The 26727-nt window shown below is 43.6% G+C and overlaps 1 protein-coding gene across 15 annotated transcripts in view; it reads right to left on the minus strand.

The window, feature by feature from the left end:
• Positions 1-8982, minus strand: part of KIDINS220 (kinase D interacting substrate 220) — a 91251-nt gene extending 82269 nt beyond the window's left edge. For all 15 annotated transcript variants that reach the window (XM_027966499.2, XM_027966496.2, XM_060411840.1 and 12 more), the window contains exons 1-2: positions 8834-8982; positions 3125-3268 (exon numbers count right to left, since the gene is read on the minus strand). In XM_027966499.2, the coding sequence (XP_027822300.1) occupies positions 3125-3232 (108 nt within the window). In that variant the 5' untranslated portion in view covers positions 3233-3268; positions 8834-8982. The remainder of the gene's footprint in view (positions 1-3124; positions 3269-8833) is intronic.
• Positions 8983-26727: the final 17745 nt, after the last annotated feature.

Here is a 26727-nt window from a genome sequence, read left to right on the forward strand (position 1 = left end):
AAAAATTATAATTTTATCAGAAGCTGTAGAAGCAAAATGCTGAAAAACAAAACAAAAAAGGCCTTGAAAAAGTTACTTTCTCTATAACCTTCACACTGAGCCATAATTTAACAATGCCAGGTTGCTTCAAAGTATTATTTTAAAACTCCAATTTTAACTAACATAACACTAAACTAGAGGTAAATATCATTAAAACTCCTTAAATGTTACTACATGCCTGATAACATGTTATGTTTTTTACCAAATACACTTCATTCTTTGTGTGAGTAAGATCAATACAATTTTGTGCTTATTGTATATTATTTTTCTCCTTCCAAGTGAAGCTCGGAGAAGCCAATGGCACCCCACTCCAGTACTCTTGCCTGGAAGATCCCATGGACGGAGGAGCCTGGTGGGCTGCAATCCATGGGGTCGCTAAGAGTTGGATACGACTGAGCGACTTCACTTTCACTTTTCACTTTAATGCATTGGAGAAGGAAATGGCAACCCACTCCAGTGTTCTTGCCTGGAGAATCCCAGGGACGGCGGAGCCTGGTGGGCTGCCGTCTATGGGGTCTCACAGAGTCGGACACGACTGAAGCGACTTAGCAGTAGCAGCAGCAAGTGAAGCTATTTTCTCAATATTCCCAAAGACAGTATCTATGAGGTAAAGCTGAATCTTTTTAAACTATCATTTTATTATTCCAAATATATTAATTAATGCCAATAGAATGACTACTTCCATAAGCAGCTCTTTTAAAACAATGAACAATCTCCAGTTATAAATTTTAATCTCATTTATGTGTAACAACTGTTAACTATGCATAATCATAAAAGGGAATGATGTAAACTAACCAAAATACAGTTTGTGCAATATACAAACATTGAAAATACAGACATCATCATTAAATGAACTTATTCTGAAGACTCAACGGAAGACAAAAGGGCATAAACAAATCATAGCCTGTTTGATGTTAGACAGAACAGCATTTAATGTGGATTTCACCAGGAAGTATCTTCAGGCAGAATCTGAGAGATTAAGTAGTTTATTTGTAAGTTGAGATAAATAAGTATAATTCTTTACAGAACTGCTATGCAAATTAAATGAGCTAAGTATACAGAATATTACCATATTTATATAAATACTGAATAAAACGAGTTATCATAATTGTATTACTCTAATAAAATTTTTATACCATGATTTTTCAATGACAGCTAGTATTTAATAAAATTAGGTACTCTGTCAATAATAATAATAACGTATTAACTGTTGATTCAGTAGCTTTGAAAACATTTATAATATTTGCATACCCATGTTCATCCAGCACTATCCACAAAAGCCAAGGAAAGGAAACAACCTGAATGTCTATCAGTGGATAAATGTATAAACACAACATGGTATCTGCATATGAAAGTGAAAGTCACTCAGTCATGTCCAACTCTTTGCAACCCCACAGACTATACAGTTCATGGACTTCTCTAAGCCAGACTATAGGAATGGGTAGCCCTTCCCTTCTCCAGAGGATCTTCCCAACCCAGGGACTGAACCCAGGTCTTCCGCATTGCAGGTAGATTCTTTACAAACTGAGCTATCAGGAAAGCCCTTCTACATATAATGGAATAGTATTCAGCTTTAATATGGAAGGAAATCATGTCACACACTCCAACATGGATGAACCAACATGTCATTTAGGATGTTATACTAAATGAAGTAAGTGAAAGTCACTCAGCCGTGTCCAACTCTCTATACAATCCATGGACTTCTCAGGCCAGAATACTGGAGTGGATAGACTTTCCGTTCTCCAGGGGATCTTCCCAACCCAGGGATCGAACCTAGGCCTCCCACTTTGCAGACGGATTCTTTACCAGCTGAGCCACAAGGGAAGCCCAAGAATACTGAAGTGTGTAGCCTATCTCTTCTCCAGCAGATCTTCCCAACCCAGGAATCGAACCGGGGTCTCCTGCACTGCAAGCGGATTCTTTACCAACTGAGCTATGAGGGAAGCTCAATCACAAAAAGACAAACACTGTACAGTTCCACTTATATTCAGTGCCTAGAGTAGTCAAATTCACAGAGATAGAAAGTATAACAGTGGTTACCAGGGGCTGGGGTGGGGGGAACAGGCAACTGTATAATGGTTATGGAGTTTCAGATTTGAAAAAATTCTGGAGATATTTCACAACAATGTGAATTACTTAATACTACTAAACACTACTGAACAGTACACTATGGTTAAGACAGTAAATTTTACTTTTTCCCCACTGTAAAAAAAAAAAATCATAAAGAAAATCCTGCAGGTCTAACACATAAGTCACATATATACATACATATACATTTCTATAAAAATAAAATCAGTCCTTATTCATCTTATTCACAGGCAAAAAAAAAAAACTATACTGTATTGAAACTATAGTTCTAATAAAAAGAATTTTCTTAAGTTTTACAAAACGTACATATTTTGCCACTTAACAAATTCATACAAAAAGTTTATTAGTCCCTAAAATGCTGCAGCTCAGCTGTTCATGATAAAATTACCATTTTATCTGCTGGATTGTTGAACAGAAATATCTAATACAAGTTAACGAAAACAATAAATATTTACTCCCCAATCTTAGTAAACAGAACACACAACCTATTTAGCTGTCTCTTAAAGATGCAGGTCTTTAAAACCCCAAGCTGGGTATAATGAACAACTAAGGAAGACAGCTGAGGCTCCAATAAAGAAAATATTTCAAAAAGCCCTAATAGTGTCTCGTTAATCTATTTTTTCTGGTTCATCTTTTATAAAAAGATTGCGATTAGAAGCCCTTCTAAAGTTCTCTAGAAATACTTTTGATTTCAGTAATTCTTGAATCATTTCTGAATAGTGATTATTCTATCCAGAAAAAAAAGTCAACCACAATTCTCGATCATAAATTTAAATCATTAATTCAATGTTCAGTCATTTATAGAAGTTCAGATGTATTTCAAAGGTACAGAATTCAAAATACTTTTAACTGTGAGAAGTTATGTCAATATTACTGAGGGTGAGAACTATGTATTTCTTACTTACCTTTACCCTTTTAGCACAGTGCCTTGCACCTACTTAGTAGGTAGTCCACAAACATTTGTAAGAAGAATTAAACTTTAGAATCTTGGTCTTACCTCATTTCTCTCATCAACATCTTTGCATTTTTCAAGAAGAGCTTTCAAAGCAGGAATGTTTTCTTCTTCTACATAATTTATTACACTCTGTGATATTAGAACTGACATTTTCACAGAAAGCTACAGTTTTCTTTACTCCAATACCTGTTAAAGCAGATTAGACAAAATACATGTAATTTGGGATTGGGAAAAAAAAGATACTACTAACTATATCTTTCCTAACCTTAGGCTTGTACAAATACACCTCCACTGGCAGGAATTAAAACAAGGCCCCAAAGCTCAGCTGTCAAAATGTGCAACCCCCTCTTCCCAAGTCTCAAACTCATCTCACTCTTAACTCATTATTGTTGCTCAGTCACTAAGTTGTGTCCAACTCTGAAACCCCATGAACTGCAGCACACCAGGCTTCCCTGCCTTAACTCATTCACACCCCCAAACCCACCCCTCATCACCCACAAACAAGAGAAAGTACTACACTGTTCCCCCTGCTATATAATCCCAATCAGTAAATGGCCACTCCAGCTCCATCCTTCTAAGGCCAAAACCTTGGAATTATGAATGAATCATCACCTCCTCTTACACTCTACATTCAATCTAAGAGCAAACCTTTTGGTTCTACTTATAAAATATATTTCACATCTGATTCCTACTCACCACTTCCATCACAACCACCTTGGCCCAGTCACTGTGACCTCTCACCTAGATCCCAACTACTCTCCCTACCTCCCTTTTTGCCTTCTTGATGGTCTGTCCTCCACAAGGCAACCATAGATATCTTTTGAAAATGTAGGCTGGGCCAGAGCTTCTTAAATCATCATATTCATCAGAATCACCTGGAGAGCTCGTGAAACAGACGCTTGGGCCCTTCCCTCGGAGATTCTGACAAAGTAGGTCCAGATTCAGCCCCGGCACCTTTAACAAGCTCCCAGGTGATGCTACCACTGTGATTGCTGACTGAAGAACCACACCTTAAGCAGTACTGAGTCAGATTCCATCCTTTCTTGCTCAAAGTCCTCCAGTGGCTTCCTAGAGCCCTCAAGGTAAAAATCGAATGTCTGACCTTGGCCTAGATGACTTTAAGTGACAGGGTGTTAACATTGCTGACCTCGTCTCCTACCCCTCTCCCTCACCGCGTCACTGCTTGAACACGCCAAGCACTGTGCCATGTCCAGGCCTCTGGCTAGCTTTTCTGCCTAAATTCCTCCTCCACCAGACCTGCACACATAGGCATCTCCCACATGAAATTAATATGAATATAATTACAGAGACCATGTGCATCCTAACTTTTAATTTTACACCTGGTGAATCTGGTTAAGGCATGAAAGAGAGTTCTTTGTACTATTACAAGTTGACTCTAAGTTTGCAATTACTTTGTAAACACACATACACACACATACACATATGCCTGACAAAGTCCTTATTTGGATCAAAGATTTTTCTCAAAACAAAATCCCACAAGACTAGGATGAGTAAAGAAAAGTAGTAACAGACATTGACCAATTATTAAAAAAATTGAAAATCTTAGATTTTCAAATCTTGTTACCTCTCTCCCCAATCCATTATGCGGACTGCATGTATATCACTTTAAGACACATAAAACTTGACAGTCATCAATCATAGATAGTGACTAAGATTAAGACTTCAGACATACATTCCTTCAGACAAAGATTAAGTAGAATATGGTAATAAAATTTTTCTATAAAACCAACTTAGAAATTGAATCTGCATCCCTTAAGCTATCAGAAAGATACTCTAAACAAATCTAGTAAGGAAAGATGATCTTTGTTATATAACTGAGAAAACGCATGCAATTCTACACTGCTGTAATTGAGTAATAGTCCGATCTAACAGTAGTCTGCTGAAAGGCTATAATCTGCAATGCACTATGCTTCAGGTTATCGCTGGTAAGTTGAACAATACACTATTCCTGCCCCATAGAGTCTCAGCGCTCTTTAAAGTACTGGAGGAGAAAAGGGGTATTGGGGGAACAAACAGCCAAAATAAAATTGGTAAAATATTGATAACTGTTGGACCTGGGGGATGGGTACGTAAGGGTTCATTAGGTCAGGGGTCCCTCACCCCCATACTGGGGCCTGTTGGGAACCAGGCCACACAGTAGGAGGTGAACGAAGGAAGCTTCATCTGTACTTGAGGCCACTCCCCAGCACTGGTATTACCACTTGAGCTCCACCTCCGTCAGATCAGGAGGGGGATCAGATTCTCACAGGAGCATGAACCCTACTGTGAACCATGCTCACAAGGGATCTAGGTTGTGGGCTCCCTATGAGAATCATCCCGAAACCGTCCACCACCCCCTGGGTCCGTGGAAAATCTGTCTTCCATGAAACTGGTCCCTGGTGCCAAAAAGGTTGGGGAGCACTGCATTAGATGCTGCTCTGCTTTGTGTATTGGGGAGAGGGGGGCGGATACTAGGGCAGACCTTACTGATCGTTGAATATTACATGCCTGAAATCTGGTAATCTCTGCATTCATCCACCCGTCGCTTCTTTACTGTTAAATTTCTTAATAGGAGCAACTTCACAAGTCTCACCTTCACAAATTCAGAAGTACCTAAAACAGTTTCTTGTGCATATGAAAAGAACTGATAAACGTTGTCTGAACTGAACTTGATCAAGTCACATCACATTTTATTAACTGAACAGGACAAAACCATCTGCCACAGCTGACAGTTATAAAATGGCTCCCATCAGCCAGACTTCTAACAAATCAAAAGTCTGATCACAAGTGTGCCCATAAATCAGATGATGTTCTTGGAAGGGACCCATCCCTCCCTTAGAGGTTTCTTTCATCTCTGCTTTCCCTCTTAAATGAATCCTTTAAACAGGTTCTATTCTCACCTATCTCAAAACACACACACACACAAATCCTTTAAACAGGTTCTGTTCTCACCTATCTCAAATACACACTATTCTCACCTATCTCAAAACAGACACGCACACCCCCATTCTCCATATGAGCGCACATGTGCACACACACACACACACACACACACACACACACACAACCATTCTCCATTTGAGAGCATCCTCTGCACTTGTCACTCAGAAATTAACTGTCAGCTTCAAGCCATTTTCCCTTCACCTTTAGAAGATCAGGATCTTCCCCTTCTCCGGGCAAATTCATTTGCCCAACTCATCCCACCACCCCCATCCCCACCGCCTCCGCCCAGAGACAGCCTAGAGGTCTCAATTTCAAAGTCCCTTCCCCCGGGGAGGTTTCCCTGACCACCCACCCTCCTCCCAGACCAGCTTAGGGCCTGCTCTCTCCCTCCTTTCTCTACTACCATCAGCCATATCCAGGTATGAGCATATGAGGACATGTGACTGTTCAAAAAGATAATCTTAGCCAATCAGATTCCTCTCTCTAAACCTGGAAATTAGAAACCAGATACCCACTCATTACAGGCCAAGAACAAAATGTTACAGTTTTGAGGCAGCCAAGCAGCAGAGAGAGGACTCAACAGGTATGAACTGAGAAAAAGACTTCTCCAGAGAAAACAGATGAGGCCGCTGAGGGAGCTACAGAAGGTGGGAGCTGCTTTAGATCCCAATTTCTTGCTGATTCTCAGTCAGTCCTATAAATTACCTTTTCCCTGAGGTAAAAGAGTGTATCTCTGTTCCCTGCCTTCTGAACAGCCCTGACTAACACAGTAACAGAGAAACTGACAAAGAACTTGAGCAAAAGCAGGGAAGAGGGGGATGATCCCAGGAAAAGCTTCCCTCAGTAGGATGTGCTGCCTGGAATCAGAACCCTAGAGACAGTCAGGGAACCACCAAAACAGCCTACAGGAGAGAGGACAGGCAGTAGGGATGGAGAAATGAGAGACAGGAACTTGACTAGGATAAAATCCCCCATACTGGACCCTTAGACCTACCAAAATATCTAAAACAAAGATTCTGGATGTAGAAATTTTAAAAATTATGTGATTGGAAATGAAAGACCAGGTCAAAGATGACTAGATACCAAACACCGGTGATGGGAAGATGGTGGTCCCATTAACAAAAAGCAAAATCAGGAGAAAGTTTCAGGACTTTCCTCTGCTTGGTTACTGCCCGCTCCTTCCCCACCACCCTTGCTAGATGAACAAGACCAGGCTGAATGTGAGATGCTCCCAAAAACCTCAATTGGAGAATCCACCTAGGATTCAGTTCAGTCACTCCGTCGTGTCTCTTTGCAACCCATGAATTGCAGCAGGCCAGGCCTCCCTGTCCATCACCAACTCCCAGAGTTCACTCAGGCTGGCTCACGTCCATTGAGTTGGTGATGCTATCCAGCCATCTCATCCTCTGTCATCCCCTTCTCCTCCTGCCCCCAATCCCTCCCAGCATCAGAGTCTTTTCCAATGATCAACTCTTCACATGAGGTGGCCAAAGTACTGGAGTTTCAGCTTTAGCATCATTCCTTCCAAACACTCAGTACTGATCTCCTTTAGAATGGACTGGTTGGATCTCCTTGCAGTCGGATTAGGAAAAACAAATCTGGAAGTCATTCAGAGTGTAAAACAAAGGTTCTCAAACTTGTATGCAAAGTTGCTGGGGAAGCTTGCCAATATACAGATTCCTTGGGCTTTTCCCCCAGTAGATCTGGGGCCCAGAAACTGACATTTTAACAAGCAGCGCAAAATGATTCTGATGAAGGTTTCCTCGCTGGTAAAGCTAGAGAACAAAGAACACAACCTTGCCGCCGTATTTCTCAACTTTGGCTCTGCATCAGATCACCTCAGGAGCTTAAAAAAAAATTTAGACGTCTCACCCTCAGTGTCTTCTAAGTTGAGGCACTGACAAAACGCATTAGAATTACCCGTCGGAAGGTGGAGATGGGGGGTAGGAATTTTGAACCACACCCCAGGTCTGCTGAATGGGAATTCTGAGGGTAAGGCTAAGAAAGCCACATTTTTAACCGGTGCCCCTAGCGGCTACCAAAGACGGGTCCATAGTTATTAATAAAAGAGGTTTAAATAATAATAGGTTTAAACCTTTATATGTGTCAAAACAATCTGAAAGAAAACTAACCAAACGTCAGTGGCTGAGAAAGAAGTCGCTTCGTTATAAAGAAATCATGGAAGCATCGTAATCAATGGCTCGCTGATACTTAGCTGAAATAATGGCCTGCAGTGGACAATGGAGTAATGGAGCCCGGTGAGAAAACAAAAAACGAGAAAACCCAACCACCACGCCCTTGGAAAGCCCAGGGAAAAGGAATCTGGGACGCCTGCCTTCGCGCGACCGCCTAAGGTGGTTCTCAAGGTGGTGGTGGGTGTGCCTGAGGCTGCCCGGTGAAAAACGAACCAAAAAAAAAACCCACCTGTGTCACACACATCCCCCATCGCAGCCCCGGGAGAAGCTGACCACTGGGGACAGCAAGTCCGAGACCGTCCCAGCGCTCCCGGCAGGCGCGGATCCGCCCTAAGAGCCAGGCCCTGCGCCCCCGCCCGCCCCCTACCTTCCCCGACCCAGCCGCGCGCCCTGCGTCGCCCCCTCCTCACCCGTCCACCCTCCCTTCCCCACACCCGGCCTCACCCTTCCTCAGCAGGCCTTCGCTCCCTCCCCGCCCGATCGCCGCCGTCTCTCCTCGCTCGGCAACATCCCCCCACAAACCAGGGCTTCTTTCCTACCGGCCTCGCCCCCCTCACCACACACACACACACAGAAACACACACCGCCCCTCCCCGCGGACCACCACACTAACCGTCTCACAACCTGGCCCCAGAACGGCGCCCACCGCTGAGGCGGAAAGGAGCCGCTTTGCCGCAGGTGCTGTCAGAAGACTAGAAAGGGGGTGACGGGGGCTTTCAGCGCGTTCCCCTCACCACACCCGGCGGCCATTTTCAAACTATCGCCCAGAACTGGCAGATCACGTGACATTAGGCTGCGGGGCGGGGTGACGGGTGGCCACGCCCCCTGTCAGCTGACCAGGGAGCCTGAAGGAGGCGGGGCTGCGGGCGCCGGAGAGGCAAGCCGTCCTCTGAACATTCTCTCCAACCTCCAAGTAGATGTATTTTGGCAAGCGCCCCAGGCAGTATATAACTCATCGTCACTGTCACTCTTCATATTTTGGTGAGTTTATTATCCCTCCTCACCATTATCATCAAAGCTTATGCAGGGATATAAAACGCAATCTTTAACTTCAAAACACATTGCTGGTGGAGGCCGGCTGAAATCCTCCCGAACCCAGAGCCCCTGCGGGGTCTGTAATCCTGGCGCCGAGAGCCACCGCCTGACCGCTTTCTTATTTCCCTCCTCAGCAATACCGCAGCCCAGCCTCACCCCGGCCCCCGCACAAGGGACCTTTGACCTGCCTGCGGCCAAACGTGATTGACAGCTTTTCCACTCACAGTTTCCTTGACCACTGCATCCTGGAATATTTCCTTCCCTGGGCTTCTGTGACTTTAGTTCTCCTAATTTTTCTCGCATTTCGCCTCCCTCAAGTTGGTTGATTTTTTCTAGGGTTTATAGCTCAGCTCTGGGATCCTCAGCCTCCGATCTGGTGTGATCACACCTGATGTGACCCTGGTGTACTGACGCTGGCAGGGGACCTGCCTCCTGTCTCCCTTCACGACGACAGGAATTGGGAAGATACACACCCCCTCCTCTGCCCCTCCCTGATGTCACCCAGTCAGCCCACTGCCTGACTATAGCCACTTTCATCATCCCTCATCTGCTTAAAGGCTTCAGAAGCTCCCCAGCAGGACTATATCAAAAGCCCCCAATTACCCTCCCCATCCCTCTGCTGGCGATCCCCAGGAGATTGGGGATCATGTCACTTGGATTAAACTTCTCAGCAGCCTTCAGTTTCCATAGAACAAATTCCCAAATAGAACCTAACACACGTGTCTCCTGTGGAGCTGGCCCCTGCCAAACATCTTGCCATTCTGCTGTCCACCACTCTCCCCTGCCCCCATCCCAGGCTGGCAAGTTCAGTTCCTGGAACATCAGGCCATACTCGGTCTCACCTCCACTTTGTTTCCAGAGTGCTGTCCTCTCTCCCCCTGGAGATTCCTCTCCACCTGTTGTCCAGCTGAGTCTGACAGATGAATTCTTTTTGTCTTAGACCAACAGGAGGCGGTCTAAGAGGTCCTCTCTTGTGTAGCTTTCTGTGTGACCTCAAGAAGAGTTCATCATCCATCTTCTGTTAACTTCTATTAACTCTATTAACTTCTTAGTCTACAGTCCTGGGGCACAGGAGGTACTAGAAAGTACCTGTGAAAGCATGTTTAGCCTGTCTCTCCCCCACTATAAGTTCTGCTGCTGCTGCTGCTGCTGCTGCTAAGTCGCTTCAGTCGTGTCCGACTCTGTGCGACCCCATAGACGGCAGCCCACCAGGCTCTGCCGTCCCTGGGATTCTCCAGGCAAGAACACTGGAGTGGGTTGCCATTTCCTTCTCCAATGCATTAAAGTGAAAATGAAAGTGAAGTCGCTCAGTCGTGCCCGACTCTTAGCGACCCCATGGACGGCAGCCCACCAGGCTCCTTCGTCCATGGGATTTTCCATGCAAGAGTACTGGCGTGGGTTGCCATTGCCTTCTCCACACTATAAGTTCACTCCATCCTTATTTCACACCACTTTCCCTCACCTGGTTTAGAGTAGTGAGTGGCCTTGGCAAGCCTTCAAGGAAGAAAAAGCACAATTTAAGGCTCTATCACACACTTTGTGTGCCCTCTCATGGTCCTAGGCATCCACACCTGATGTGGGACTGGATGCTGGCTCTTTGTTGGCTTTTTCCATAAGTTGTCAGATTGATTCATTAGGAGATGCTTTTCAATAGTGCCCAAACTTGGTACATCAGAATCATCCTTAGTTCATTAAAAAAAAAAATAAAAAAAAACTTGACTCTTGCTGGAGATTTTTAAAATATCTCCGTAGTTGATCCCAGTGAAACACCATTCTCAATCTTCGGTTTTGTCCCAGTGTGTCCAGAGAAGTGATTTCAAATGTTAATGTCCTTTTTCAATGTCAAACAATCTTTTGAGGACCTGCACGGGAAAGCAGGTGGCCCTTTAGTAGGACTGTTTGTGAGAATAACAAGGGAACTGGAATGTGTGGTTTCATGGGGATCTGTGGCCCCAGTATGGGAGCTGGGGCTTTCATCATAATGAACCATCTGAAAAATCAGCAAGGCATTTGACAGGCTTTCTTTTGTTATTATTGTTGTGGTGGTGTTCTTTTTTTATATTTAAATGACTGCATTTTAATATTATGGTGTCTTTTGTTGTGGTTGTTCAGTCACTTAGTTGTGTCCGACTCTTCTGCAACCCCATGGACTGTAGCATGCTGGGCTTCCCTGTCCTTCACCATCTCCCAGAGCTTACTCAAACACATGTCCATCCAATCGGTGATGCCATCCAACCAGCTCATCCTCTGTCGTCCCCTTCTCTGCCTTCAGTCTTTCCCAGCATCAGGGTCTTTTCTAATGAGTCTGCTCTTGGCATCAGGTGGCCAAAGTGTTGGAGCTTCAGCTTCAGCATCAGTCCTTCCGATGAATATTCAGGGCTGATTTCCTTCAGGATTAACTGGTTTGATCTCCTGGCAGTCCAAGGGACTCTCAAGAGTCTTCTCCAACACCACGGTTCAAAAGCATCAATTCTTTGGCTCTCAGCTTTCTTTATAGTCCAGCTCTCACATCCATACATGACTACTGGAAAAACCACAGCTTTGACTATATGTACATTTGTTGGCAAAGTATTTGGTGTATTTTGTAATCATATTTATTTTATCAATCTAAACATATTGTGGGAAAAGAATCGTAGGTCTTACCTGTCTGCCAAAAAGGACTGTAACACAAAACATGGTTAAGAATCCCTGAGCAACAATATTAAAAATGAGATGAGACTCACTAGACTTCCTGACACCTTCTAAGATACCATGCACAAAAAAGCTGCACTCTCATCTCTCAATGGTTAAATTTGTTTCCAGCGTTCCCAGTACTGGGAAAATGCAGATTGCTGTGCTTCTAAGAACATTGTCTATACGTTAAGCCTCGCCTTTGAGTTTTTTGACATCTGAGCTACTCCTGAGCACAGATTGGCTCTTCCCTGGGGATTCTGACAGGCTTTCTGGATGAGTTTGTGGAACCAAAGGGAAAATGTAGATTATGTATCAGCAGGTGGACATTGACAGGTCTCCATGAGGTGTGTGGGCTGGGAAATGGTGCCTCGGGGACACGGGGATCTGGAGTCTCTGAGCATTCCCCCCATGGAACATCTCTTTGAGAAGAACTTCTCCTATGACTTCACCTTCCAGCCTCCCTCACCACTGCCAGCCCCAGCCCCTTCACCTCGTAACCTCTCACTCCAGCAGCACCCCCTGGCTGGTGAACCAGCTGCTCCACAACAAGCCCAGGGGCTGGCTTTAGGCTGGCTCCTGCCCTCCAGGTATGAACCATGGGGAGGGGCACTGAACCAGTGCAAACAGGGTGCCAGCCTTGGGGCAACTGGAATCCAACAGTAGGCGAGAGGGCGGGGTGGGGCAGGACGTGGTGGCTCTCCAGCTCAGGTTGTCCCAAGCACCACACCACCACAGTTCGGGGGTTGTCAGTCAAGAGCTTTACAAACCAGTCTGGAAGTGGGACATTCCTTCTCAGACACTGACAAAACAACTGCCCACGCTGCCCAAACCCACTCCCTGCCTCTTCCTGCCAGGTAGAAATCCTGAAGGTACTCGGTGTACAAATCGTCCTTTTAGAAACATTTTCAAAGTAGTCCAGATGGCAGCCAGGAAAGAAGCTACTAGAAACAGGCTTTCCTTTAGTGAACATTTGAGTGGAGGAGGAGGGTGGGGTTCAAGGATGGCAGGAAAGTGGAGGAACCCTGGAAGGGGAATGGATTTATAGACAAGAGTCCCCCTTCCATGGGCTTCCCAGGTGGTGCTTGTGGTAAAAAAAAAAAAAAAAAAAAAACCACCTGCCAATGCAGGAGACATAGAGACATGGGTTCAATCCCTGGGTCGGGAAGATCCCATGAAGGAGGACGTGGCAACCTGTTGCCCTAAAGGTCCAGGAGCAAACAAAGAGAATGAAAACAGAACACAAAATCTACACAATGGGTCAGGGGACCGGCAGCCTCTATTCAACTGAGATGCAGAGTCCACTCTGAGTCCAGCTTTTATTCCTAATTGCAGACTACAAAACTTTCTTTGATCTATCTTTCCCAAGACACTACATTGACATAATCCAGCTCTCCTTGTTTTTTATCCTAGGTCGTTTCCTTCTGGGATAGTCTCAGGAACAATCAGCAAGTGCGTAGGCAGTGTTCATACCTAACGCCAAGCCAACCCAGTATTCCAAAGTCCATGCTTTCATGATCTCAATTATACTTCCTTCTGGGTCTGGCTTTAGGGTTGTAACAAGGCTATTATTCTAAGAAAAACATGAAAAATAATCATCAACACAGTTTCTTGATATATGCTGTTTTTCCAGGTGCTATTTCTATGAAATTTCTCAAGGCTGTGAAAGTACATTATTAGAAATTCCCACTACAGCAACCCACTCCAGTATTCTTGCCTACAGAATCCCATGGACAGAGGAGCCTGGTGGGCTATAGTCCATAGCGTTGCTTCAGAGAGTTGAACATGAGTGAAGAGATTTAGCATGCACACACGCCTCCCCTCTATGGCAAGTCTAAACTGGGGAAGGGAGAAACCTTATATTCAGGGGTTTTATTAACAGTTCAGATTAAGCATTTCATTACTAAAATAAGGAATTTTAATGACCAAACGTGATTAGGTGATATTCGATGGTCCAAGACTGAGGAGAAAAGATTATGAAAATTATAAGGCCAATCAGAAATGTTGCCCAGGAAACAAGAAGTAGACAGGGAGCGTTTACAGGAGCTGTCCTCAGGAAAAATAAAGTGATTAAAAAAAATTTTTTTAATTCCCGTTTTTTATTGGAACATAGTTGATTTACAATGTCATGTTAGTTTGTGCTCTACAGCAAAGTGATCCAGTTACACATATATATATTTCTTTTACATATTCTTTTCCATTATTACACTGGTAAAGTTCTCTGTGCTCTACAGTAGGACCTTGTTTAAAGTTGATTTTTAACTCCACTGTAGCCCATTCTTCTCATTTACTTAGTGGTTACATTTAGTAAATTTTATCTATTGTGATAATAAATATTTTCTCACTGCTGCCAAATGTCGTTGACTCCTTTCATATTTGTGGACTCAAACTCTCATCCTGTGATGATATGACAGTTGTAAAAATAGAACTGAAATGCTTTCTCCTCAATTTTGTTTCAAATGGATCACTCTGTCCATTGGTCTTTTGGGGGTTTATGCAGCTCGCCTAAATCTTTCTGGCAAAGGCATCCTGAGGGTTTCTTGCTTCAGGATCACTCAAATCACTTCAAGACTCTGGCTTTCCTACTTGTCATGTGATGTTATGGAGAGGGAAGAACATGAGTTAGCTTTCAAGTTCTCACCACTCTTCCCATCAAGACTGTAATTTTAATCACACTTTCATCTGTTTCAACAGGATCAGCATATTGAGATAATGACTTCAGCAGTTCAATCTTTTCACATGGTTTCAATTTCATTGTACATCAGATTTTCCACAGAAATCTTAAGATCTTTGACACACCACCTTGCTTTAAGAAAATGTTTTTCTTTGACTAAAAAAGGAATATGTGTTCATTATAAAGTATTCAAAAAATACAGAAACATTTGAAGAAGCGATCTCCCTTAACTTACTACTCAGAGTTTCCTGACTTCTAAAAAAGAGATTTGAAACAAAAAGGCCAAGAAAATCTGAATAAAGTGTGAACTTTATTTAACATTGGTTTATTATTGTGGCTAACGTAAGATGTTAACCATTGGGAAACATGTGGAGTATGTGGAAATGCTATACTATCTTTACCACACTTTCTGTAAATCTAAGACTATTCTAAAAAGCTTAGCGTATATATATATAAAGTATTTGGTATGTGCTTAGTCATTCACTCATGTCCAGTTCTTTGCAACCCCATGGACTATAATCTGCCAGGCTCTTCTGCCCATGGGATTCTCCAGGCAAGAATACTGGAGTGGGTTGCTGTGCCCTTCTCCAGGGGATGTTCCTCACCCAGGGATCAAACCTGGGTCTCCTGAATTGCAGGCAGATTCTTTACAAACAGAGCCATCAGGGAAGTCCCAAAGTATTTGGTATACACATATATAAAATAAACTTTTTATTTGAGAACATATTTTTGCAATGTTCAGCACTTCATTTTTCTTCTTTGCTGGGTCACACAACATAGAATTCATCAGAATCTCTGTGCTTTTAGGACAGAAGCCTGTAGCAGTCAACAGGGCTCAAGCCGTAGTAGTAAGCATTACTACAAACTAATTACAGAGCAGAGAGTCTATGCAGGTTAAGACAGGAGTTAGGTTGCATATGCACACTCAGATGTATCTGACTCTCTGCAACTACATGCACTGTAGCCTGCTAGGCTCCTCTATCCGTGGGATTCTCCAGGTAAGAATACTGGAGTGGGTTACCACTTCCTCCTCCAGAGGATCTTCCCTACCCAGGAATCAAACCTGTGTCTCTTACATCGCCTGCATTGCAGGTGGATTCTTTACCCCGAGCGCCACCTGGAGGAGTAAGGACGTGAGTTAAAATCACTGGATCCAGTTAAGATCACTGGATCATGGTGTCACGCTTTCCCCTGACTTAAAAAGAAAAAAAAAAAAAAAGTTGATGGGGTCTGTCTACTAAAGGGGGTGAGACAGAGAGTGGGAGGTGGTTGGGAGTGAAAGGCAGGAAATGGAGACTGTTGACGTTTGATAACAAGATCTAATGCACATCTACAAGGGATCTGAGTAGAATGGGGGCTGGATCATGGGAGGACAGCTGGGCAGGCAACCGGGAGGCCAGAGTGTTGGCAGGCTCTTCTCCAAGGATACTGACATCATCAAGGGTCTTGTGTTGGAGAATGACAATAACCAGATTTTCATCTTTTCTTTTGTTTTTTAATTTTTATTTTTACTTTATTTTACTTTACAATACTGTATTGGTTTTGCCATACATTGACATGAATCCACCACGGGTGTACATACGTTCCCAAACATCTTTTCTAGTAGGGCGTGACTAGGGAAGTCTGTTGATGGTGGCAGCAAGGTAGGATGACATGAGCTTCTAAACTCTGGCATTTTAGGAAGAAAGCAGTGAGGAGGGAAGGTACCCACCCTACCTCTAGGCCCAGTGATGAGCAAGGAAAATCAGCTACCATTTGTGAAGTCTTCAAGGGAAGTCACAGCCTGGGTTTTCATTAGCACAAAAGGTGTAGGAAATTTGAGGAAATAGAGGCTATTTTACCAAAAATGTGCCATGAATCCCAGGTAGTGGCAGGCTGGGGAGAGAGTTGGTGGTGGTCTGTACAGAGCTGTAGGGGGATAGCTAAGTTTTCTATTTTGAATACTGATGAAAATAGAGATGACCGGGCAAACATAAACGCATTCAAATGCTATGACTCTGGATGTAAAAGACGCTTCCATGCACTCTTCGTGGCAGCATGAAGCTCAAATTGTTTAGCCATCCACAGAGGAAGTTGCACCAAAAAGCACCACCACGATATACTAAAAATATTTACTAAGTTGTGGCTTATGGGTCCAAATTTCTAGTGGAATAAAATGTCAGGGGCACATGATTGTTGGCAATAAGATTCCATAGTTCTTCACTGTTAGTCAGTTTCTCCCTTAGCAAACTGATTCAGAGAGTCAGATGACAGTCATTTGGGTAGTTTCCTTACATTGAATCTGTCTTGAATCATTCCATTGTCTATTTATCTGTTCTTGATGAAAGTTGATACAAGTTTTAATACATCTTATCTATACATGGCCTGATGTGTCCTTGAAATAAAATCACTTTCAGGGAAATACTGTGCACCCAGTATAAAGCCAGAGAAGCAGATGTGACCTACTCTCTTACTGCTTCACATACATTTATAAAAGAACCTGACAATGGATTTTCTGGTTTTTACAGGGTGCAGTAGAGTTCAGTGAGCATGTGGCTTATTTAGGGCTTTCCCGGTGGCTCAGCGGTAAAAATATCTGACTGCAATGCAGGAGAGGCAGGAGATGTGGGTTCGAACCCTGAGTCGGGAAGAGCCCCTGGAAGAGGGCATGGCAACCCACTCCAGTATTCTTGCCTGGATAATCCCATGGACAGAGGAGCCTGGCGATCTACAGTCCAGAGGGTCACAAAGAGTCAGACACGACTGAAGTGACATTCATGTGGCTTATTTAATCTGCAGCCTTTATTTCTCTTTTCCTGAAATTGTCCTTCTAAGTAAACTGATTAGGTGAAATAGGGAAAGATAGATACAAAATATCGGTGAAAAATGAAGCTTAAAAAATTATTTTGTAAAATATAGCTCTTTATCTAGCAGTAGGGAAAAAAAGACTAGAAATAACCCCAAAATATCAAAATTGGTTGTCAATAACAGAACGATGGGTGCTTGTTTGACTCCTCTGAATGCATTTTACTAGCTGTGTGGTGCCTAATGTAAAAGGTGGGGACATCAGCTAGTTTGGGTATGGAGGAACCGATGAGTAATTCCTAATCTGAAGGCTCAGATAGAAAACACTTAACCTTGTCTACAAAACACCTTCAGTCTGTTTTTTATTGACGCATAATTGATTTACAATGTTAATTTCTCTGTCCAGAAAAGTGGTTCAGTTATATATATATATATATATGGCTTCCCAGATAATGTTAGTGGTAAAGAATCCATCTGCTGATGCGGGAGATGCAAGAGATGTAGTTTTGATCCCCAGGTCAGGAAGATCCCCTGGAGGAGGAAATGGCAACTCACTGCACTATTCTTGTCTGGAAAATCCAAAGGACAGAGGAGCCTGGTGAGTACAGGCCATGGGGCCACAGAGTCAGACACAGCTGAGCAACTGAACACACACACATACATGCACACACACACACACATATATACACATACATATATATATATATATATATACACATTCTTTTGTATATTCTTTTCTATAATGGTTTATCACAGGATATTGAATATAGTTCCCTGTGTTATACTGTACGACGTTATGGTTTATCCAAAACACCTTCAGTCTCAGTGTTATGGGTTTTGGTGTACTGTAGATTTTCTAAAATTTATCAAATTCCACAAAACGTCCTTGCTTTGTGTAAAAGGTAATTTATTTGTATTAAGAACTATAGATTGCTTCAGTTTAGCACATATATAGCAATGATTGTCTTTCTAAATGATTCTGTTTATACCCACACCTGAGATGTACATGGTCCTCGTGACTTAAATGTGGCCTTTAGTAGGTAAGCATCTTGACACGTTTGTGTCTCTCCCATGCGATGTGGGGACTTTGAGGCTCTATCCCTATGTCAACCACAAGTTGCGGCCAGTAATAAGGGTCCCTGGGAATGGAAGTCCCATAACTAGAGGACTTAGTTTATTAGTCTGGAGTAAATACAGATAATTCATGAATTTGCATGTTGTTCTGCATTCGTCACCCTACCTCCTCCTTTGACTGCACAACTCTGAACATATATATATTATATATTAACAATGACAGCACTGAGTGATGACGGTAAGGTGCATATGAGAATAGAGAACCTGTGATGGTGAGGTTTAGGAAGAGCTGCCTAAGGAAAAGCACCTCATGTCTGATGCTTAGCATTCACCTTAGTGAGCTTCCCAGCTGGCGTTAGTGGTAAAGAATCCTCCTGCCAATGAAGGAGACTTAAGAGACGTGAGTTCAATCCCTGGGTTGGGAAGATGCCCTGGAGTAGAAAATGGCAACCCATTCCAGTATTCTTGCCTGGAAAATTCCATGGATAAGAGGAGCCTGGAGGGCAGAAGAGACGGCCAGGCTACAGTCCACGGGGCTGCAAAGAGTCGGACACGACAGAGCGACTAAGCACGCTCACATTCATCTTTGAGCCTGGCACACAGCGCAAGCTCACTGAACTTTCCTGACTAGTGACGGAGAGGCTGCCCCTCAATGACAAAGCAGGAGTTAGTGGGAAGGGAAGGGTGGGGAGGATGTGGTGTAGATGGGGATTCTCGATAAAAGGGGCACCAGGTAAGAGGCAAGGGAGAGAGACTGAAGGAAGAATAATGACCCAACCTGTCTCGAGGAGAAGGTGCCTTAACCTGTTCAGACAGCTGTGACAAGGCACCAGAGAATGGGTGGCTTCACACAACAGAAACTTCTTCATCACAGTGCTGGAGGTTTGAAGTTCAAGACCAGGATGCCAGCATGGTCAGATTTTGATGGGAGCCCTCCTCCAGGGTGCAAATGGCCAACTTTTTGCTATATCTTCACATGGTGGAAGGGGCAAGGGAGCTGTCAGGGGTGTTTTTAAAATTTAATTTTTTTTTTTATTGAAGTATCAGTTTAGTTCAGTTCATTTCAGTCACTCAGTCATGTCCGACTCTTTGTGACCCCATGGACTACAGCACACCAGGCCTCCCTGTCCATTACCAACTCCCAGAGTTCACTCAGACTCATGTCCATCAAGTCAGTGATGCCATCCAGCCATCTCATCCTCTGTCGTCCCCTTCTCCTGCCCCCAATCCCTCCCAGGATCAGAATCTTTTCCAGTGAGTCAACTCTTCACATGAGGTGGCCAAAGTACTGAAGTTTCAGCTTTAGCATCATTCCTTCCAAAGAAATCCCAGGGCTGATATCCTTTAGAATGGACTGGTTGGATCTCTTGCAGTCCAGGGGACTCTCAAGAGTCTTCTTCAACACCACAGTTCAAAAGCATCATTCTTCGGTGCTCAGCTTTCTTCACAGTCCAACTCTCACATCCATACATGACCACTGGAAAAATCATAGCCTTGACTAGACGCACCTTTGTTGGCAAAGTAATGTCTCTGCTTTTAAATATGCTATCTAGGTTGGTCATAACTTTCCTTCCAAGGAGTAAGCGTCTTTTAATTTCATGCCTGCAGTCACCATCTGCAGTGATTTTGGAGCCCCTAAAAATAAAGTCTAGTTGACTTACAATGTTGTGTTAGTTCTGGGCATACAGCAAAATGATTCATTCATTCATATGTATATGAATATGGTAGCTGCGTCAGCACAGGAGGGCCTAGAGGAGCTATTCTATGCTCAAGGTCAGGAGGGGTGTTGGTGAGGAGATACCCCTTGTCCAAGGTAAGGAGCAGAGGCTGCACTTTGCTGGAGCAGCCATGAAGAGATACCCCACACCCAAGGTAAGAGAAACCCAAGTAAGACGGTAGATGGTTGCAAGAGGGCATCAGAGGGCAGACATACTGAAACCATACTCACAGAAAACTAGTCAATCTAATCACACTAGGACCACAGCCTTGTCTAACTCAGTGAAAGTAAGCCATGTCCTGCGGAGCCACCCAAGAAGGGCGGGTCATGGTGGAGAGGTCTGACAGAATGTGGTCCACTGGAGAAGGGAATGGCAAACCACTTCAGTATTATTGCCTTGAGACCCCCATGAACAGTATGAAAAGGCAAAATGATAGGATACTGAAAGAGGAACTCCACAGGTTGGTAGGTGCCCAATATGTTACTGGAGATCAGTGGAGAAATAACTCCAGAAAGAATGAAGGGATGGACCCAAAGCAAAAACAATACCCAGTTGTGGATGTGACTGGTAATAGAAGCAAGGTCCGATGCTGTAAAGAGCAATATTGCATAGGAACCTGGAATGTCAGGTCCATGAATCAAGGCAAATTGGAAGTCGTCAAACAGGAGATGGCAAGAGTGAACATCAACATTCTAGGAAACACAGAACTAAAATGGACTGGAATGGGTGAATTTAACTCTAGATGACCATTGTATCTACTACTGTGGGCAGGAACCCCTTAAAAAAATGGAGTAGCCATCATGGTCGACAAGAGTCCGAAATGCAGTACTTGGATGCAATCTCAAAATGACAGAATGATCTCTGTTCATTTCCAAGGCAAACCATACAATATCACAGTTATCCAAGTCTATGTCCCAACCAGTAACGCTGAAGAAGCTGAAATTGAACGGTTCTATGAAGACCTACAAGACCTTTTAGAACTAACACCCCCAAAAGATGTACTTTTCATTATAGGGGACTGGACTGCAAAAGTAGGAAGTCAAGAAACACCTGGAGTAACAGGCAAATTTGGCCTTGGAGTACAGAATGAAGCAGGGCAAAGACTAATAGAGTTTTGCCAAGAGAACACACTGGTCATAGCAAACACCCTCTTCCAACAACACAAGAGAAGACTCTACACATGGACATCACCAGATGGTCAACACCGAAATCAGATTGATTATATTCTTTGCAGCCAAAGATGGAGAAGCTCTATACAGTCAACAAAAACAAGACCAGGAGCTGACTGTGGCTCAGATCATGAACTCCTTATTGCCAAACTCAGGCTTAAATGGAAGAAAGTAGGGAAAAACCACTAGACCATTCAGGTATGACCTAAATCAAATCCCTTATGATTATACAGTGGAAGTGAGAAATAGATTTAAGGGACTAAATCTGATAGATAGAGTGCTGATGAACTATGGACAGAGGTTCGTGACATTGTACAGGAGACAGGGATCAAGACCATCCCCATGGAAAAGAAATACAAAAAAGCAAAATGGCTGTCTGAGGAGGCCTTACAAATAGCTGTGAAAAGAAGAGAAGCCAAAAGCAAAAGAGAAAAGGAAAGATAAAAGCATCTGAATGCAGAGTTCCAAAGAATAGCAAGAAGAGATAAGAAAGTCTTCCTCAGTGATCAATGCAAAGAAATAGAGGAAAACAACAGAATGGGAAAGACTAGAGATCTCTTCAAGAAAATCAGAGATACCAAGGGAACATGTCATGCAAAGATGGGCTCGATAAAGGACAGAAATGGTATGGACCTAACAGAAGCAGAAGATATTAAGAAGAGGTGGCAAGAATACACAGAAGAACTGTACAAAAAAGATCTTCACAACCAGATAATCACGATGGTATGATCACTCACCTAGAGACAGACATCCTGGAATATGAAGTCAAGTGGGCCTTAGAAAGCATCACTACGAACAAAGCTAGAGGAGGTGATGGAATTCCTATTGAGCTATTTCAAATCTTGAAAGATGATGCTGTGAAAGTGCTGCACTCAATATGCCAGCAAATGTGGAAAACTCAGCAGTGGCCACAGGACTGGAAAAGGTCAGTTTTCATTCCAATCCCAAAGAAAGGCAGTGCCCAAGAATGCTCAAACTCCCGCACAATTGCACTCATCTCACATGCCAGTAAAGTAATGCTCAAAATTCTCCAAGCCAGGTTTCAGCAATACATGAACTGTGAAATTCCAGATGTTCAAGCTGGTTTTAGAAAAGGCAGAGGAACCAGAGATCAAATGGCCAACATCCACTGGATCATCAAAAAAGCAACAGAGTTCTGTTGCAAAAACATCTATTTCTGCTTTATTGACTATGCCAAAGCCTTTGACTGTGTGGATCACAATAAACTGTGGGAAATTCTGAAAGAGATGGGAATACCAGAGCACCTGACCTGCCTCTGAGAAACCTGTATGCAGGTCAGGAAGCAACAGTTAGAACTGGACATGGAACAGCAGACAGGTTCTAAATAGGAAAAGGAGTACGTCAAGGCCGTATATTGTCTTCCTGCTTATTTAACTTATATGCAGAGTACGTCATGAGAAACGCTGGACTGGAAGAAGCACAAGCTGGAATCAAGATTGTTGGAAGAAATATCAATAACCTCATATATGCAGATGACACCACCCTTATGGCAGAAAGTGAAGAGGAACTAAAAAGCCTCTTGATGAAAGTGAAAGAGAGTGAAAAAGTTGGCTTAAAGCTCCACATTCAGAAAACGAAGATAACGCCATCTGGTCCCATCACTTCATGGCAAATAGATGGGGAAACAGTGGAAACAGTGTCAGACTATTTTTTTGGGCTCCAAAATCACTGCAGATGGTGACTGCAGCCATGAAATTAAAAGATGCTTAGATAGCATATCGAAAAGCAGAGACATTACTTTGCTAACAAAGGTCCATCTAGTCAAGGTTATGGTTTTTCCAGTGGTCATGTAGGGATGTGAGAGTTGGACTGTGAAGAAAGCTGAGTGCTGAAGAATTGATGCTTTTGAAGTGTGGTGTTGGAGAAGACTCTTGAGAGTCCCTTGGACTGCAAGAAGATCCAACCAGTACATTCTAAGGAAGATCAGCCCTGGGATTTCTTTGGAAGTAATGATGCTAAAGCTGAAACTCCAGTACTTTGGCCACCTCATGCGAAGAGGTGACTCATTGTAAAAGACTCTGATGCTGGGAGGGATTGGGGGCAGGAGAAGGGGACGACAGAGGATGAGATGGCTGGACGGCATCACCGACTCGATGGATTTTTTGAGTGAACTCTGGGAGTTGGTGATGGACAGGGAGGCCTGGCATGCTGAGATTCATGGGGTCACAAAGAGTCAGACACAACTGAGCAAGTGAACTGAACTGATATGTATATTTTATATGTATGTATATATATATACATATTCTTCTTCAGATTTTTTTGGAGTCTTTTGTAGGAGCAATAAACCCTATTCATGAAGGCCTGCCCTCATGACCCAATCACTCACCCCAAACTTCATCTCCAAAGACCATCACCTTGGAGTTAGGATTTCAACATGAACTTTGGGGGACGGATTCAATCTATGGCACTATGTCTTACTGGGAGGGGGTATATCAGGAGAGAGAAGCACGCTGAGGGCTAAGCAGGGGTTATTAGACCATGGAAAGTTTTGAGTTTATCACAAAGGCTTTAGTTAACAGTTTCATTTTTGAAGCAGGAAAATAAAAACCTGATCCGTTGACTTTGGCAAGATGACTCAAGACCGCATTTTAGAGACTGACAGCTGGAGGATGGAGGACTGGTTGGAAGGTTGTTGCTGAGCTAGGTGAGGAATGGGGAGCCAGGGCTGGTGGAAATGGAGCCACTTGACCAGGAGGGAGGACACATGGGGGCTGGCGACACATGATGGTGGGCAACGCAAAAAGGGTGAGGGGATGGACAGGCTTCTGACTTGGGAAACCAAGGAAACGGTCACGACGTTAAATGACCTGAGCAGGGCAAGAGGAATCACACGTTTTGGGGGTGATGGAACAGGATGACAGGTTTGGATGTTCTGAGTCTGCTTGTGATTTCCGGTAGCTGGAGTTGGAGTAAGAGGTAGTTAGGGGACAGAGGTCTGAGCTGAAGGTAGGACCAGCTCAGAGGACCTATGTGAGCAGACGAGTGTGTGAACTAAAGCCAAGACGAGGAATCTCAGCTGACTTAAGAGCGATTCTCCAGAGGCAGGAGAAGCCAGGGACAGTTTCACAGACGCTGAGAAAAGAACCTCAAGAGTGTGGTCAACATAACCAAATTCGGTGGAGATTGAACGACACAAAAAGAGAATTAACCACCTCATTCAGTAAGAGGCAAGAAACGACCCTTGCAGAAGTGGCTCAGTGAGTGTTGGGGACAATTAAGAAGCAGGGGTGCCATGCTGACTCTTCCTGTAAGATTTATTGTAGAGGTTCAGGACTGTAGGATGGATTTCCAGTACTTGCTATTTTATCTTTCTATAGCCTCTTCTTGAGGCTGATGACTCAATGCATTAAAAAAGGAGAGATAAAACAGGAACTTAACTTTCTGGGGGACTGGCAGCCCATCTGGCCAACTGGAAGGGCCTCATCTTCTCATGGCCTTTGGTCTCAGGATGCTGGGCAGCTGACTTCTGCACTGATGGTTATCAACAGCAGGCAGCTAAGCTGAGATCCTAGGCCTGCTTTTCTAAAGTTGGCATGCTCATCCTGAAAAAAAGCGATGGCAATGGGTGAATGGCACCTCTCTACTGGGCACAGAGCATCCAGCTGTACCCTGGCTAGTGGATCGAGACCTACCCTTCTGCTGGGAGGAGTATCAGTCTGGGCTAAAGGACACCATGGGTGTCACTTAGGATGGTGCAATTAAAAAGAAGACTCAAGCACAAAACAAAGCAGACTCAAAAAATAAAAGACCCATCGTAATAGAAAGGATCTTACCAGTAAAGAGAAATGCCATCTAATGACATTAAAAATCTGACCTGACATGTAGCTCTAGCAACAAACAGGTGGAGCCAATATAACCCATCTTGCTATAAACACCGAGAAAACTGAAGTGAGCACAAAATTATTTTTAAGTCACATGGCTAAGCTTTTAAGAATGAATGTGATCAAATGAAAAGCTTACCCCAAAGGCTCACATTGATGTGACTTTTGAAGAGGGAGGGGGCGGGGGAGGGGGAAGAGGCCGGGGCAGGTGAGCTGGCCCTATGTACAATCGTCTATGAAAAAAAAAAACTTTAAACCTAACGTGGCAAAGCAAAAACATCTGTTCTGAGTGGTGGGCACATAAGAATCTGTTTTAAAGTTCTGTACTGAACTATATGCTTGAAATAGCTTGTAAAGTCTTATTTTTTAGCATTGGCTAAACTCAATGTTTTCCTATTACTCCCTTTTCTAACTGGGGGGAATGAAGTTATTGTTAAATAGAAAGTCAGCACATACTAGACCAAAACTTGCATGACTCTGTTTTTATTCTATTTGTGTGAACACTATAAATCTCTTGACATATGCTTTTCTCATTGGAAAAGACCCTGATGTTGGGAAAGACTGAAAGCAAAAGGGGGTAGCAGAGGATAAGATGATTAGATGGCATCACCAACTCAGTGGATATGAACTTGAGCAAACTCCAGGAGATAGTGGAGGGCAAGAACCTGGCATGCTGCAACCCATGAGGTCGCAAAGAGTTGGACACGACTTAGCTACTGAATACTAACCACAAACTGTTTTTCTAATTAGTTCCCCTTGCACCTCTTTCTCAGCCCAATAAAACACTTCCTTGCAAACCCAAGTGCCAACTCCTCTGTGCCTCTTCCTGCCCCCCCAACCCCACCAATAGTTCTTGCCTCTAATAAAGCATTTACCATATTATATGGTGACTATTTATTAGCTCTTCAATGGCAAGGACCTGATTTATTCTTTTATTACCTAATACATTGGGCTGGAACTCATTAAATAATTGTGGAATGAAGAATTGATAGAAAAAAAAAAAAAAACCTCTTACAATGTTCATCTATAAACAAGGAGAGTCCTGTTATTACCTGGCCTCCCAGCCTCTCCTACTGTGAAGTGAATCAAGTTACCTTCGCTGCTGAGCCTGTCAGGACAAGCCGATGGAGGTACCGTGTTGGCAGGCAATGCTTGGTCATGGCTCAATTTCACGAACCTCCAAATGGGGTCATTCAAACCTGCCATCGCTGCCTTCCAGCGAGAAAGGATCGAAACTGGACTTGCTCGTAGGTATTCATCTAGCATCTCTGTACAAAAGTACAACATAATATGTTTTCCCCACAGCTGTCCAAGACCGCATCTGCAAGAACCGGAAGTGCATTCCAAAATTCCCTTAAGTCTGTAATCATGGTACAGAGACCGAGTGGCTGTCCCAACACTCTGTTTCACAAAAGCAAAAACCAGATCCAGATACAAGTGCAGTGGACATGCCAACAGCAGGACTGGGAAAGTCAACTCTTTTTCTTTGTAACTGAGGACAGGCAGCATCTTCCTCACTTTGCTGTTTGTTCTTTTAGAAC

Source organism: Ovis aries, chromosome 3 (genome assembly GCF_016772045.2).
Source record: "Ovis aries strain OAR_USU_Benz2616 breed Rambouillet chromosome 3, ARS-UI_Ramb_v3.0, whole genome shotgun sequence".
Lineage (NCBI taxonomy): Eukaryota > Metazoa > Chordata > Mammalia > Artiodactyla > Bovidae > Ovis > Ovis aries.